General features: G+C 38.6%; 1 protein-coding gene across 1 annotated transcript in view; it reads left to right on the forward strand.

The window, feature by feature from the left end:
- LOC126188894 (suppressor APC domain-containing protein 2) overlaps nt 1-17,833 on the forward strand; it is a 121,283-nt gene that overhangs the window by 14,968 nt on the left and 88,482 nt on the right. Inside the window, exons 3-4 of the mRNA XM_049930582.1 lie at nt 12,282-12,989; nt 13,066-13,163. Of these exons, the coding sequence (XP_049786539.1) occupies nt 12,282-12,989; nt 13,066-13,163 (806 nt within the window). The remainder of the gene's footprint in view (nt 1-12,281; nt 12,990-13,065; nt 13,164-17,833) is intronic.

Genomic DNA, 17,833 nt, shown 5'->3' on the forward strand with positions numbered 1-17,833 from the left:
AATATAAAAATGCAGTAAATGAAGCAGGCAAAAAGGAATACAAACGTCTCAAAAATGAGATCGACAGGAAGTGCAAAATGGCGAAGCAGACATGGCTAGAGGACAAATGTAAGGATGTAGAGGCTTATCTCACGAGGGGTAAGATGGATACTGCCTACAGGAAAATTAAAGAGACCTTTGGAGATAAGAGAACCACTTGTATGAACATCAAGAGCTCAGATGGAAACCCAGTTCTAAGCAAAGAAGGGAAAGCAGAAAGGTGGAAGGAGTATATAGAGGGTCTATACAAGGGCGATGCACTTGAGGACAATATTATGGAAATGGAAGAGGATGTAGATGAAGATGAAATGGGAGATACGATACTGCGTGAAGAGTTTGACAGAACACTGAAAGACCTGAGTCGAAACAAGGCCTCGGGAGTAGACAACATTCCATTACAACTACTGACGGCCTTGGGAGAGCCAGTCCTGACAAACCTCTACCATCTGGTGAGCAAGATGTATGAGACAGGCGAAATACCCTCAGACTCAGAATACAATAATTCCAATCCCAAAGAAAGCAGGTGTTGACAGACATGAAAATTATCGAACTATCATTTTAATAAGTCACCGCTGCAAAATACTAACATGAATTCTTTACAGACGAATGGAAAAACTAGTAGAAGCCGACCTTGGGGAAGATCAGTGTGGATTCTGTAGAAATATTGGAACACATGAGGCAATACTGACCCTAAGGCTTATCTTAGAAGCTAGATTAAGGAAAGGCAAACCTACGTTTCTAGCATTTGTACACTTAGGGAAAGCTTTTGACAATGTTGACTGGAATACTCTCTTTCAAATTCTGAAGGTGGCAGGGGTAAAATACAGGGAGCGAAAGGCTATTTACAATTTGTACAGAAACCAGATGGCAGTTATAAGAATCGAGGGACATGAAAGGGAAGCAGTGGTTAGGAAGGGAGTAAGACAGGGTTGTAGCCTCTCCCCGATGTTATTCAATCTGTATATTGAGCAAGCAGTAAAGGAAACAAAAGAAAAATTCGGAGTAGGTATTAAAATCCATGGAGAAGAAATAAAAACGTTGAGGTTCGCCGATGACATTGTAATTCTGTCGGAGACAGCAAAGGACTTGGAAGAGCAGTTGAACGGAATGGATGGTGTCTTGAAGGGAGGATATAAGATGAACACCAACAAAAGCAAAACGAGGATAATGGAATGTAGTCGAGTTAAGTCGGGTGATGTTGAGGGTATTAGATTCGGAAATGAGACACTTAAAGTAGTAAAGGAGTTTTGCTATTTGGGGAGCAAAATAACTGATGATGGTCGAAATCGAGAGGATATAAAATGTAGACTGGCAATGGCAAGGAAAGCGTTTCTGAAGAAGAGAAATTTGTTAACATCGAGTATAGATTTAAGTGTCAGGAAGTCATTTCTGAAAGTATTTGTATGGAGTGTAGCCATGTATGGAAGTGAAACATGGACAGTAAATAGTTTGGACAAGAAGAGAATAGAAGCTTTCGAAATGTGGTGCTACAGAAGAATGCTGAAGATTAGATGGGTAGATCACATAACTAATGAGGAAGTATTGAATAGGATTGGGGAGAAGAGAAGTTTGTGGCACAACTTGACCAGAAGAAGGGATCGGTTGGTAGGACATGTTCTGAGGCATCAAGGGATCACCAATTTAGTATTGGAGGGCAGCGTGGAGGGTAAATATCGTAGGGGGAGACCAAGAGATGAATACACTAAGCAGATTCAGAAGGATGTAGGTTGCAGTAGGTACTGGGAGATGAAGAAGCTTGCACAGGATAGAGTAGCATGGAGAGCTGCATCAAACCAGTCTCAGGACTGAAGACCACAACAACAACAACATGCATTGCTTGTGTTTTATAATAGTTTTCTGGTGCTAATAGCCAATATAATTAAAGAATGGAAAGTGACCTGTGACAAGGCCTTACTTTTCTTCTTCTTCTTCTTTCGATTTCGGCCATCTTTGGACCTCGTTCAACAATTCACTTGCCCGGCTTTTTGATCTTTTTTTCTCTCTTCCCAATATTTCCTCATCATTTTCGAGTGGTTCCTCCTCCGCTCTTCCGACCATTTCCTGTTATTATTCTTTAGTTTCGTTTCTTCTGGAAAACACTTAATTTCGTTCACTATTTGTCTAAACTTTTCCCTGTCCCTGATTGACTCACGGGTGACATTAAAATAGGCCAAATCCTTTTTCACCATCTGTATCCATTTATTGTTGGTTTTTTCGTTCCTGTTACTATGTTCAAACACTTTTCTTGTTAGTCTGTTTCCATCCATCCTCGACAGGTGACCATAAAACGTTAGTCTGCGTTTACGCATTGCCTCACTCACTTTCTCAATAGTTTTGTATATTTCCTTATTACTCTTTAGCTTGTACTCTTCCCCAATCTTTCTCGGTCCTAATATTTTTCTCAAAATTTTCCTTTCTTTCTTTTCCATGTTTTCTATTTCCCCCTTTTTGTTAAGAGTTAGGCACTCCGATGCATACAGGCATTCTGGTCTAATGACAGTTTTATAATGTCTTAATTTAGCTTGAATCGAAATGTTTTTTTTGTTATATATGTCTTTGGTTTTTTGAAAAGCAAATTCCATTTTCCTTGCTCTCGCCTGGTTTGCACTCTTGTCTAAACCATTCACTTGAATTATTTCACCTAAATACTTAAATTTTTCTACTCTCTTAATATTGCCGTATTTAGTAATAAGATTTTTCTTGTTATTTCTATGATTAGACATATACACGGTTTTTTCAAATGAAATCTGCAGTCCAGCTCTGGCCGAAACTTCTTGTAGTTTCTCCAAGTAGTTCTGAGCTATTTCTTCGTTTTCTGTAATTATTGCCAGATCGTCTGCAAAAGCTAAACAGTCCACTTCTATTTTTTCTTTTTTTGTTCCAATTCTGATGTCATTCTTGGTGCCTTTGAGTTCTTCTTTCCATATTCTCAATATCTTTTCCAGTACGCAGTTGAAGAGGATTGGGGATAAACCATCACCTTGTCTAACACCTGTTTTAATTTCGAACTTCCTTGAAATTTCACCCATAAATTTAACTTTGGCCTTACTGTTTGTTAGCGTCTGTTTGATAATTTGAATTGTTTTCTTATCGACCCCAAATTCTTCCAATACTTTCAGTAATGTTTCTCTATCTACCGAGTCGTATGCTTTTTTGAAATCTACAAATACTATTGCAAATCTCTGGCCTCTTGAGATTCTGTAACGAATTAGTGTTTTCAGGTTAAATATTTGTTCAACACAGGATCTACCTTGTCTAAAACCTGCTTGATATTCACCTATTTTTTTTATCCAGAACTGGCTCCACGATTTGAAGTAATTTCCTTGACAAAATTTTGTATCCTACTGGTAGTAGCGAGATCCCTCTATAATTATTAACATTCATCTTATCCCCCTTTTTGTGTAGTGGGTGTATCAGGGCACACTGCCAGTCTTCAGGAATTCTTTCTTCGTCCCAGATCTTCTTAAACATATGTTCCAAAACTTGTGGGAGGTTGGTATCCATTATTTTTAGGATTTCTGGTACTATGGAGTCTTCACCTGGGGCTTTATTGTTTTTTAGACTGTGTATTATGTGTTTTATTTCTTCAGCGTCTGGAGGTTTTGACTCGGTATTAGTATTTCGGTGGTTTTCAAAACTCATTTTATCTTTGGGTGGTTCACAATTTAGTAGATTCTCGAAATATTTTGCTAGTATTTCACAATTAGTCTTGTTTGTCAAACCTAGCTTGTTCTCTTCATCTTTAAAACATAAATTTGGGGATTGGTATTTGGTTAGCTGTTTTCTAAAAGTTTTGTAGAAATCTGTAGAATTATTTCTTTTAAAGTCTTCCTCAATCTGTTCTAGGTTATCCTGAAATTGTCTTCTTTTTTTATTACGGAAAAGCTTAGCTGTTTCTCTTCTCTGGATTTTAAAATTGTCAAGATCTTGAGGATCTTTTGTGGAGTTCCATTTCTGCCACAATTTCTGTCTCTTCTCCAGGTTCTCATCACATTCATTGTCCCACCATGGATGTCTTCTTACTCTTTTCACGAGACAATTTTCTTTTGCTATTTCAACTATTTCGTTTTTGATCTCCTCCCATCCCGCTTCCTTATTTATTGTGGATATGCCATCGCTATCTTTGTGCAATGCTCTTTGAAACCGTTGTTTAATTTCTTCATTTTTTAAAGTTTCTGTGTTATATTTTGGAATTTTGTAAAAGGTTTTCTTCTCTTTTCGAAATGGGAGTGGTCTGAATTTAATCGTAGTCAAATAGTGGTCTGAATCAACATCAAGGCTTTTCAGCACTTTAGTGTTTTGAATTTCTTCTTGACAATGAAGTGAGATAGCCACATGGTCAATTTGGAATTCTCCGAGAAGTGGATTTGGTGATCTCCATGTTTTAGTTTTTCGGCTCAGCTTTTTGAAATGTGTTGTCATTATTTTCAAGTTGAAATGCCTACATACCTCTATAAGCCTTTCTCCATTTTTTGAAGTTCTTTTGTGACCTGGGAAGAGGCCTACTGTTCCATGGTATTTTTTCTCCCTTCCTATTTGTGCGTTAAAATCGCCTACTAACATTTTTATGTTCTTCTTTGAGCATCTATCCAGTTCCATTTCAAATATCTCCCAAAATTCTTCAACTTTCTCCGGGTTATTTTTGTTGTCCTGGTTTATGGGTGCATGGCAGTTGATTATAGAGTATCCTTTGTTTTTACATTTAATCTCAAGAATGGATAGTCTCTCAGAAACCGAGTAGAAGTTAGTAACTGAATCTAAAATTGAGTGATGTACCAGAAATGCTGTTCCCAGGTATGGCATTTGTTTCATTAAGATTTTACCTGGTTTTCCTTTAAATAAACGATAGTTTTCAAAATCTAAAGCAGTTTCATCTAAAAACCTTGTTTCTTGCAATGCACATATTAAAATTTCTTTCTGGTTCAGCTTTTCAATCAATGATTTCAATTTTCCTACTTTAATTAGAGAGTTTACATTTAGGGTTGCAAACATAGTTGCTTTCTTAAATTTCAGTGTTGAGGGCTGCATACATGTTGGTTGGGGTCCTCCAAAATCCTTTGACCCCTTTGCATTGTTTCTACGAACAACGGAGGATTTGCCATTCGGTCTACCTCTTGGAGTAGTGTCTATCTTTGACGACGTTCCCATCATGCTTAGCAATAATTGTTGGATAATAAATTGGGGGATCGGGTTGCCCCGAATCTGAAATTAAAACCAAGGTAGTAAGCCCTGGAGTTAGCTCTTCCGCTCTCTCTGCCGTTGGGAAATTGTTCCTCTTCCGCCATTGAGACCGTTGGCTGGGTTTCACCTAGTAACCCTAGGCAGGGGCCCTATGACAGGGTGCTACCATCTGGAGCCGGACGGACCCTGGTTTTTTTACGAGGTTGTTACTCCTCCCCCTCCACACTTCCCCATCCTCTTGTTTTTAGATGGGCCCGGGCTTGGGACCGGCTTACTTTTATATTTTATTTTACTCAAAGAAATAATTTGATTTATTTTTGTGGTAATAGACTGTACACCTATCTACAATCCTGTGAAGCAAGTTATTGTATGTTTTGGGATTTGTTAAAGACTGAACATAACCAGTAGCACCATTATCAGTATGCCAGCTCCACTAAAACAGAAAAGAAAGAAAAGCAAGGATAAATAGAAAACATTTCTAGTATCACCAATCACTGAATGAATGCTTACAACATTTTATTAATTTCGGAAACACTGAGTTCGGGTTAAAGTTAACAATTACAGTTGTTTATTTACAAATGCTCTTGTAATCGGTATGCATCTGACAGCATGCAAGTGTGCCCATATGAAAGTTTCATGGGGGGGGGGGGGCAGGTTAGACCTCGGGTTAGCATTTTTGATATTTCAGAAGACATAAAAATTTTCATTCTGAACGCGTTAAAAACCTGCATGATATTGACTTTTAAATCATTTTCTTGAAAGAACAATATCTGACTATGCTATATATTTTTTTTCCTTTCTCCCCCACGGACCTCCCCCTAGCTCCCGGGGGTGGGTGCCCTTGACAGCATGCACTACCTAATGTGTTCCAAAGTGCCATGCATAAAGACTGCATTTTTTCCAGGGCTCTTAATTTGGGTTCTTTTGGTGATATAACAACTGTCTTACTGTATTCATCCTACAGTATAGAGTCAAAGTTTGATTATTTATACACTTCCTCCATTTTAGGTAAACGGAACAAATTGGTTGCTTCTGTTTGTATTATATTTAGTTTATGGTGCACCTTAAGGGGCTTATGGAGGCACGATTTAGTTCATGGATGGTTCTTGAGAAAATCTGAAAAACTTAGTTTTTGCATAGGAAAACCAAGACACAGATTTCAAGGTGGCTATGCACAGCAAATAGCTGACATTTTTATGATATACTCGTAAGATCTCAATTTTGAACAACCTCAAAAATGTTCTTGATATCTGTATCTGTTTCCAAGACACAGAGGTGCAGAGTTACTCTTCTTGTACCTTTAAAATAAACACATAAAACATGAAGTAAGGTGAAATCTAAATAATAAATAACAATCTAAATAATAAATAACCACAGAAAAATGCTCAACTTTTAATGGCATATTCTGTAGGCATTTATCTAGAAATGCCGTCTTGCTGTTTTCAAACATATTTATGTGTTATCGAGAAAACCTCAAAAACCAAGCCACAGATTCCAATACGGCTCTGCAGAGCAAATGGCTGTAATTTTTATGGCGTATTTGTAAGATCCTGGTCTTGAAAAAACTTTAAAATTTTCATGATATCTTTATCCATTTCTGAGATACAGAGGTTCAAATTTGCCCTACTAGTACATGTAAAATATGCACATAATATCTGGTTTGAGACAAAAATGTAGTTTGTGAAGTGACATAGCACAGAGAAGTATGTTGTAAAGTGTCTCCATTATTCTCAGAAGGATTGTGGGAATCCCATGTTGTAGTACTGAAGAACATGCAACATTTTTATGCACTTAAAATCTGATCTGAGGTGAAATATTTGTTTTGCATCATTTCAGTTTCACATAAGTAAACTTCCAAAGTATTAGTGACCCATGAAAGTTCTTTTCATATGATTGATATGCCTTGCTGCAGCAGGGAAAAGAAGGTAACCAGTGGAAAAATGCTATCATTGGAGTACAAAAGGCTATTAACTCATGTTTTTAAAGACTTTGACTGAAAAGTGGTGTACCAGCTGCCTCATTTTACCTTCTTCAGCACCTTTAAAAATGTTCCCAAAAATTTTGGCAAGTGGATGCATTCACACTTCTTTATGCTGAGAGAGAAGGAGACAGTGGAAGTGGGAAAGAGAAGGGAAAATAATAAATACTGGAAGGCAGTAGACAGTGGTTGTGGTATAGAAAGAGCGAAGAAGAGAATGGCAATGTGAGAGAAAGAGAGGGGGACAGTGGCAGTGAAATCTAGTTGACAGTGACAGAACAGTGCTAACAAAAGAGTGAAGGAGACAATGCCAATGGTAAGGAATAAAGAGAAGAAGAAAGGGAAAGTGGGTGAGTGCCAATGGTAATGAGAGTCATAGTCTGTGACAATAACAACAAGGAAGAGAGAGATTGATAGTGAGAAGAGACAGCAGCAGTGGGAAAGAATGAATTAGATCGTAGCAGTAAGAGAGAGCAAGAGGGATACATTGGTAGTGAGAGGAGAGAGTAGTAGTTGTAGGACAGAACAAAGGAGACAGTGACAGTTGGAGAGACAGTAAGAGGTACTAACAATGAGGTGGGCTGAATGAGTGAGTGAGAATGGGCAAGGGGTAGTGGATGGCTATGAGTGACATACAGTGATCTCTAGTGGGTGTGAAAAAATTATAGTTAGGGTATCATGTAGGTGTGAGATGTGAGATCCATGTTAAAAAGAGTGTGGATATGATTCATAAAATTTCGAGCATGCAGCCACATAAATTTGACTTCTTCTTCTAATATTTTGGCTGGACGATATTGAGCTGTAATATTAGAAGAAGTCAAATTTATGCGGCTGCATGCCTGAAATTTTATGGATCAGTATTTGTGCCGCAAAAATATGGAGATGCACAGAGAGTTTACACACCAAAATTTTTGGGAATGTTTTTAAAGTGCTTCTCAAGCATATTAGCCTTTTTTGTGGACCAATTGAAGCATTTTTCCACTGGTTTATAAATACAATAAGTTAAATGGTAGTATTAGAAAAACAGAAAGTAAACTTTATAAAGGTGCTACCATTATACCAGATTTCTTTTGAATCATGTAAATGAAACATTGACACTAGAAAGGCTAAAAATACACTTCCCGTGTGAAGAACATCCCTATATGCAGCAATCTGCTAATGTAAACTTGCAGCCATGGAACCTTGGCATACTTCAGGACCAAAACAGCAAATAGAATTAAGGAACCTGAAAATCTGTTCCATGGATAACACTTCAGTTGACAGCTACATAGAAATTATCAGTTTCATCGGTTAATTTACAATTGTGGGCAGCTGAGTTAGATGTAGCTGATGTATTGCTGTCACCAACATGAATAGAATGATTTGGAATGTTATGTGACAGGAATGTCATCAGAACATGTACTAGCTGTCAACGTGACAGTGAAGGATAGTTTGAGGAACACTTTATAGGCATGAGTGTTCTGGTGTGGCCTACCTGATCACTTGATATCAATCATACTGAATACATCTGAGATACCACAGAGCAGGATATGCACACCAGTGACCCAACTCCAACCAGTCTCCATGAGTTTTGTACAGTGGTTGAGCAGTCAGGGCTGGGTGGTTCCCCACTTCTTAACACTTACAGAGCTGATGTAGTCTGTAGTTTCCGTCACCTGCGGTCTTAGTAAAATCAGTGTTTTTCTGTAATTTCTTACTACTGTACAGCTCACTGTTATTTAATTCCAAAACATTTTTATGTTTATTGGACTTTTTAAGTTAAGTACTCAAATTTTGGCGTCAGTAATTTAAAATTTGAAGGCACCAATGAAATTTCAAGTCAGTGATATTTATTGCTGGAAAAAAAAATTGAAAAAGAATTACAGTACTGTTATATACAATGAAACATGTTATTATCCTCTAAAAATATTTACAGAATATTTCAAAATAAAGAAAAAGAACAATAAGCATAAGTTCAGTGTGCAATTTAGCATTCATAGTGGACAACAATGTGATAAACTTTAAAGCAGGGGGAGATACATAACCCGACATTACATTCAGTGCACTCATATGAGGTGTCCTTTCTTCCAGCCTTCCCTGTTGAACATTTCTCGTTTTTGCTACCCACGACACACCTCCTTTGTTCTTTTTTCTTCCCTTCTGGAATGTTAACATGATTAGGGAAGTGTTTTTCTGAGAGTCGTGCTAATTTTGATGATCCAGGTGGAAAGGTCTCTGTCGAATTCCCAACAGACAACACCAATCCTGCACGTACTTCCTGAGAGGTGGCAAGTTTTTTTTTCTATTATTATTTTTTTTCTTCCCCCCCCCCCCCCCCCTTTGATTATGTTATGCAGTATGCAAGTATTTGATATTTCCATTATTATGCAATGTACAGCTAGTTTCCTCCACCACTTCACAGTCTTGTGATCCAGAGCCTCATACAATAGTCATTGGTCAAACCTTTGTTTTTATTATAGTCAATAACTGCTGCAGGTTTCAGTTTCTTTGTTGCTCTTCTTGTTCTGACACTCTGCATTGTAGCTGTGTGCTTGTGCTGATCATCCATACATCTCTTTTATCTTTCCAGCACAAGGCGAGCACATTCCCTTTCCGACAGAAGACCTGTTCTTTTTTCAGCTTTGTATCTTTTAGCGGTTTTGGAAGTCCTTTCCTGTTTTTAATCACCGTCTCAACAATACCAGTATTATTGTCAGAGAATTCTTCAGCTAATTGAACACTTGCGTAGAAACGATCAACATACACAGTGTGCACTTCACCCAGAAGCTTATTGGCCAAATGCTTCACGACACTAGAAACACTGCTGTCTACTGTCTCATCTCTTCCATGGTATACCTTAAAATTCCAGATATATATCCTGTTCTGGATTCAGCCAAAATGTACAGCTTCATAACATATTTGTCTCGGTTATTGGCCATATAAACCTTGAAGCCTACTCTTCTCTGTAGGTACAAGTTCCTTCATCAACTGTTACTGTTTCCTCTGGATAATAAATATTTTGGAAATTATCTCAATGAATTGAGGAGAGATCTAACTTTGTAAAGTGCATCAAAACCGGTTTCACCTTTCCTTTATTAGCCTTTGTGTTATCATTGAGGTGAAACGTAGATAAAATGTTTATAAATCTATCTCTTGACAAAACACTGGGACAAAAATTATGGCTGACGACAGGATCAGTACTACAGTGGCTTTTCATGTTTGGCCTCTCACTTATTGCCATATGAAGCAAAATAGAAAAGAATTTTTTCATACCTGCAATTGTTACAGTTTTCCACTGTTTGAACCTAGAATTAGGCAGAAGATACCACAGCTTAGTAAGCTTTTGCCTGGCATAACAATTTGTCTGTTCTTTCATCGCTGTTATGAGAGTATTGTCGAAGAAATAGAAGAATATATCTAAAGGATCACTTGATTCATCGATAGGTACATTCTGTACCAATCCGTGAGGTCCTGTGTGTACAGCTACATCAGGAATTTTGTCAACATCTGTCCAATCACCATCAAAGTCACTTCTGCTTCTTTTTCTACTTTGAGTATTCATAGATGTAGAAGGCAAAACATGATCTGATTCCAGAATGAGTTTGGAAGGTAGGAGACGAGTTACTGGCAGAATTGAAACTGTGAGGATGGGTCGTGGGTTGTGCCAGGGTAGCTCGGTTGGTAGAGCACTTGCCTGTGAAAGGCAAAGGTCCCGAGTTAGAGTCTCAGTCTGGCACATAGTTTTAATCTGGCAGGAAGTTTCATGATCTGATTCATTTCCTGAAGTACCTGCAGGAGCACAATCCATAAGATAAAATTCTGGGAAGGTAACAAAAAAACCATTCGCACTGACTAATTCTGAAACAAATCTTGACTTACCGCTATTTTCAGAAGACGTATAATCCGATCGTCGTCAGACAGCCCTATTTCACCATATGAAGACTCGTCAAGGACTTCATAAATCATTTGCTCCAAACATTTATCCTGTTCACTGCATATATCAAAAAGAAAATCAACACGAAAACACTCAAAACGAATTAAACTGAGATGGTGCCAACACTAGACAGTGCCTTCGAAGTAAACTACGATAACAAAGTCTTTCCTAAAGTATTCCACCGAGTTTGCTGCTGCCATCTAGCACTCGCGGTTGAAAGTACAAGGCCTGCAGACCACTCAGACTTTGCGGGAGTCGTAAATATAGTTTGACTGCACAGAGAAACATTGCAACTGCCGAGACATAATATTATGTCGGCCGCACAATTCTGTTTCCTCCTGAAGATGTAATATCATGTTGGCCGCATGCTAAGTGTTAAGCTGTCCCTTGGAGTGTGTGAGATGAGGTGGTGCTGCTACCATTGTCAGAGATATTACTGTATGCTACTAGGTAGGTATCTGTTTAATTCAGTGGCTTGTGAGTATTTTTCTTCGTATTCATGTTGTGTGAGAACTTTAATGATCCCTTGTGGAAAATACAGATCCTATGTTATTTGGACTGATTGAATCTACGAATCGATCAGCATTAAATATATATGTTAACTCTGGATGGACTAATGACAATATTTCGAAAAGGAAAGATTGCTGTTCATCATATAGAGAAGATGTCGAGTCACAAACAGATACAACAAAAAGGCTGTGAAACAAGTGAGCTTTTGGTCAAAAGGCCTTCTTCTAAAATAGTCAACTTCCACACATTTTCATGAGAACAGTTCACTGCACACAGCCACTGTCTCTGCCCACAGGCCTCAGTGACCAGAAACAGTGGTCATGTATGTGTGAGTTGTGCTTGTGTGAATATGTGCGTACTGTCCACTTTAGAAGGCCTTTTGGCCGAAAGCTCACATGTGTAGCAGTCTTTCTGTTGTGCGTGTCTACAACTCAACATTCCACTACACCATGAGTAGCAACCTGTCCTTTTCATAATAGTATGTTAACTTTGATGTTTTCACTTTTTTATATGTGCCTTGTTCTAATCCCGTACTAGATACTGAACTAATAGTACTACTATAAAATCATTAGTGTGTCTGAAATTCAATTGAATCTATGTGCCAGCTGAACCATGATCTTGCATTTTTTTATAAGTAATTATTTTTGTGACTTGTTTCAGAAATTGAAAATCGTTGGCAAGATGATGGCACAAAAGGATTACCAAAAGGGGTTATTGATAGCTTACAGAAAGTAACACCTCCAAATGGCCTTCTGTCATTTGAAAGATTCTGTGCAGGTTTAAAAATCTGTCTACTTAGGAATCAAGTTGAGAGTACGAGGATACAAATGAACAAGCAGATCACATCTGAAGTTCCTATTTCATCACAACCTGTAAGACCGCCGTCAGCACCATTGTTGGATAATGAATCATCACCAAAAGCTCACTGGCCTACAACCAATACTGCAACTGTTCGTCCCAATGTTATGCCTCAACAAAGAACATTAAGTATGCCACAGCTAATAGTCGAAAGGAAAGACACCGTTCAGACGGATGTCAGTGAGTTTCATAACTATAATAGTGATGCAAAGCTTACCATTCCAAATGTAAAGCCTAGTACTGCTCTGTATGCTCCACCGAAACCACCTCGAACTGCAGCTGGTTTAGAAAGAGCTATGCTTACCACAAATACAGATAGAAATTCTGCCTCTGAAAGGAATTTAGATAAGGCTGAAATCAGGACAGCATTGCAGAACTGGCAGATGGGTCTAATGATGAATGAACATGAATTTGGAAAATCGTCTAATGATAAAAAATTTGGATATCCAGTTTCAGAACAACGCTCAACAGTACGCGGAGGACGTAGTTCTGGGGATGGAAAGCCTTCAGGTAAATTAAATTATTCCTTCAGTAGAATGATTATAGCACAAACAGGATTATTATTCATTGACTATTTTTGTTCCAGGGCAGCCTGAACAGCCAAACGTCCCTCACAAAAAAACAAGTGTACGGAGAAGGGAGCCAAGACGTCATACTTTGCAGAATGGCATTGATTATAATATGGTGAATAGTTATTATTATTATTATTATTATTATTATTATTATTATTATTATTGCATCTTTAAAGCATGTAGGATTTGATATATTTTCACATATTTGTGCTAAATTTTAGGCAGCTTATAAAATGTTAATCCTTATCATCTACCTTCGGGCCATCTGATTCCTACTAATTCTTTATGTTAGTAAAGACAGATAAAATTTCTGTTTATCACATGTCTCAACCTCCCCTCTTCTATTCTATCATTATATCTAGCTTTTCACTTATACCTAATGTTCTTATTTGTCTCTCTCTTACATTTTCCACCTTTTTCTTGCTATCTCTCCAGACCGTCATTCTTTCATAATCTCCTCTTGCTTCTTCATTTCTTTTTTTTCTGTTGCTGATTAGTTTTGCGAACTATGGATCAGCTTTAATCTGCATTCCTTTATCTCATTTGGCCACTTTGTATTTCTTAGATTATTTCAAATGCATTAGACTACTAATCCTCCATTTTCAGTTTTCTTCTTGTCCTATCCCACTGGGTCTCTCGTGACACAGTACCCTATCCCACTTTTTTTTTTCCTCTTCTCTTTGTATTAGTTTTAGTTTGATTAAAACTTTTGTGGTCCTAAAATGTAATGTTTAGAGGTTATCTGTAAGTGCGGGTAAATGTGTTTTATGTCTTTGTGTGTAATTCTTCTTTATAGGAGCCTCTGATCCTTGTTACCTTTGCTACACTATCATGTATTTTTAATCCACATTGAGGTGCCATCCTGATTGCGGTGTCGAGTTCTTTTGGGTGACACATTCCGTGGATAATATTGCTTTTTGAGCTAAGTGTGTTTTCGATTTCAAGTAGTAAGTAGAAGTAGGAGGATAGTAGATGAGGGTTAAGTATAGGAGCTACAGAGAATCTTAAGTGAGATGAACTATTCTGTACCCTTTTTTTTTTAGTAAAAGTGAAATAAATGTCAACAAAAGTTAAGAATTGGAAATGCAGTAAAAGGTAATGTATTAGTTAAAGAATTTGGGGTAGGGGAAGGAGATTACTGTTTAACGTCCCGTCAACAACGAGGTCATTGGAGATAGATTACAAGCTCAAATTAGGAAAGGATGGAGAAGGAAGTCGGCTGTGCCCTTTCAAAGGAACCATCCCTGCATTTGCCTGAAACGATTAAGGAAGTCACGGAAAACCTAAATCGGGATGACCAGACATGGATTTGAAACGTCGTCACTCCGAATGCAAAGTCCATTGTGCAAACCACTGTGCCACCTCACTTGGTGGTGGTGGTGTGGGGGGGGGGGGGGGGGGGGAGGAGGAGGGAGTACAGCTGCATCTACATCTGAATGACAGCTCTGCAATTCACACTTAATTTCTCAGCAGAGGCGTCATTGAACTACGTTCAATTTGTTTCGCTACTGTTCCATTCTCTGATAACATGTGGCAAAACAAACACTTAACTCTTTTCCATATGATCTCTGATTTCTCCTACTTTATTACTATGGTCATTTATCTCTGTGTAGGTGGGCGTCAACATAATATTTTCGCATGTGGAGGAGAAAGTTCACAACAGAAATTTCAAAAAAGATTTTGCACAAGAAATGCCTTTTGCCACCCTAATCTGCGTACCATACCCATAACACTCCCTTCCCTTTTCTGTGCTAGTACAAAATGAGCTGCACTTTGAAATTTTCAGTATCCTTTGTCAATCCTATCTGATGAGAATCCATTACTTTGCAGCAGTATTCGAGAAGAGGATAGAAAAGCTTAACATTGGCAGTCTCTTTAGTATATTTGTTGCTTCATCTAAGTGTTCTGGCAATAAAATGCTCTCTTTGGTTTGCCTTCACCACAACATTTTCTATGTGATCTTTTCAATTTAAGCTGTTCGTAATTATAATCCCAAGTTTTTTAGTTGAATTGGTAGCCTTTACATTTGTGTTTATTTTTTCTGTACCTTAAATATAGTGGATTTGTTTTAGTACGTGTGGGGATGATATAACACTTTTTGTTGTTTAGAGTCATTGCAGTAGCAGCAGTCCATACAGAAGTCTTGTCCAAATAATTTTGCAATCGATTTTGATATTATCATGATTTCAAGAGATGGTAAATGACAGCATCAACTGTACACAATCAAAGAGGGCAGCTGAGACTGTCTCCTAAATCATTTATATAGAACAGAAAGAACAAAGAGCCTGTAACACCTTCATATGGAACGCCAGATATCACTTCAGTTTTACTTGATTACTTTCTATCAGTTACTACCAGCTGTGACTTATGTGACAGGAAATCATGAATCCAGTCAGACAGTTTGATTAGAAGTCACTTGTGAAGAATAGTGTCAAAAACCTTCTGAAATTCAAAAACATGGAATTCATTTGAGATCCCCAATGGATCGTACTCTTTATTTCATGTGAATAAAGAGCTAGTTGTGTTTCATAAGAGTGGTAATTTTCTGAAACCGTGATGACTGAGTGTCCGTGGATCGTTTTCTTGGAGATAATATTTACTGTTCAAACACAGTATATGTTCCAAAATCTTACTGCAAATTGACATCAGTGATACTGGTCTGTAAGTCAGTGGATTACTTCTATTTCCGTGATATGACTTCTGCAACTTTCCAGCCATGAGGTCCAGATCTTCCTTAAGCGAGTAGTTGTATGTCGTAGCTAAATATGGAGCTGTTACATCAGCATGCCCCAAAAGGACCCTAATTGGTATCCAATCTGGACTGGATGACTTGCCTCTTGCCTTTATTGAGTGATTTAAGTTGCTTCAGTATATCAAGGGTATCTACACCGAAGAGCCAAAGAAATTGGTACACCTGCCTAATATCATGTAGGGGCCCCACGAGCACACAGAAGTGCTACAACACGACGTGGCGTGGACTCGACTAATGCCTGAAGTAGTGGGAGGAGGAGGAGGAGATTAGTGTTTAATGTCCTGTCGACAACGAGGTCATTAGAGACGGAGCACAAGCTCGGATTAGGGAAGGATGGGGAAGGAAATCGGCCGTGCCCTTTTGAAGGAGCCATCCCGGCATTTGCCTGAAGTGATCTAGGGAAATCACGGAAAACCTAAATTAGGATGGCCGGACGCGGGATTGAACCATCGTCCTCCCGAATGCGAGTCCATTGAAGTAGTGCTGGAGAAAACTGACATCATGAATCCTGCTAGGCTGTCCACAAATCCGTAAGAGGATGAGGGGCTGGAGATCACTTGAACAACATGTTGTAAGGCGTCCCAGATACGCTCAATAATGTTCACATCTGGGGAGTTTGGTGGGCAGCAGAAGTGTTTAAACTCAGAAGAGTGTTCCTGGAGCCACTTTGTAGCAGTTCTGAACATGTGGGATGTGCTTTGTCCTGCTGGAATTGCCCTTCGGAATGCACAATGGACATGAATGGATGCAGCTGATCAGACACGATGCTTGCGTATGTGTCACCTATCAGTCATATCTAGGTATACCAGGGGTCTCATATCACTCCAACTACACATGTCCCACACCATACCAGAGCCTCCACCAGCTTGAACAGCCCCTTCCGGACATGAAGAGTCCATGGATTCTTGAGGTTGTCTCCATACCTGTGCACATCCATCCACTCAATACAATTTGAAATGAGACTCGTCCGACCAGGCAACATGTTTCCGATCATCAAAAGTCCAGTGTCAGTGTTGAGGGTCCAGGCGAGGCATAAAGCTTTGTGTCACGCTAAAGCTTTGTGTCACGCAGTCGTTAAAAGTACATGAGTGGGCCTTTGGCTCTGAAAGCCCATATGGATGATGTTTTGTTGAATGGTTCGCACACTGACACTTGTTGTGGGCCCAGCATTGAAATCTGTGGAAGGATTGCACTTCTGTCACAGTGAGTAATTCACTTTAGTTGTCGCTGGTCCCGTTCTTGCAGAATATTGTACCAGTTGCAGTGATGTCAGAGATTTGATTTCTACCAGATTCCTGACATTCATGGTACAGTTGTGAAATGGTCATACGGGAAAATCCCCACTTTATTGTTACCTCGGAGATGCTGTGTCCCACTGCTCATGTGCCAACTCTAAAACACCATGTTCATACTCACTTAAATCTTGATAACCTGTCATTGTAGCAGCAGTAACTGATCACAACTGCGCCAGACACTTGTTATCTTATATAGGCGTTGTCGACTGCAGTGCCATATTCTGCCTGTTTACATATCTCTGTATTTGAATACACATCTGTGTACCAGTTTCTTTGGTGTTTCAGTTTAGTTCTAACTTCCTCCTGTTGGCAGCTGTTCTCGATTTGAATTCCAGAAAATGTATTGCATCTTGTTTAGTGAAGGAATTTTGGAAAACTATGGTCATTAACTGTGCTTCAGTGACACTGTAATCAGTAACATGCTGTGAAGGTGTTGATTGTGACTTCCTGTTGGTATTCTTTACATATGACCAGAATCTCTTAGTATTTTCTGCCAGATTTCAAGACGGAGTTCAGTGAGGAAACTGTTAAAACCATCTGGCATTGAAGTACCCGCTAAATTTCAAGCTTCTTAAAACATTGCCAATCTTGGAGGTTTTGCGTTCTTTTAAATGTGATATTCCTTTTTTATTGCTTCTGTAACGTTGCCCCAACATGTTCTACATACCATGAGGGATCTGTTCCTTCTCTTATTAATTTGCTTGTTATAAATCTCTCAGTTGCTGCCAATACTAT

This window comes from Schistocerca cancellata, chromosome 5 (genome assembly GCF_023864275.1).
Source record: "Schistocerca cancellata isolate TAMUIC-IGC-003103 chromosome 5, iqSchCanc2.1, whole genome shotgun sequence".
In the NCBI taxonomy this organism is placed as follows: domain Eukaryota; kingdom Metazoa; phylum Arthropoda; class Insecta; order Orthoptera; family Acrididae; genus Schistocerca; species Schistocerca cancellata.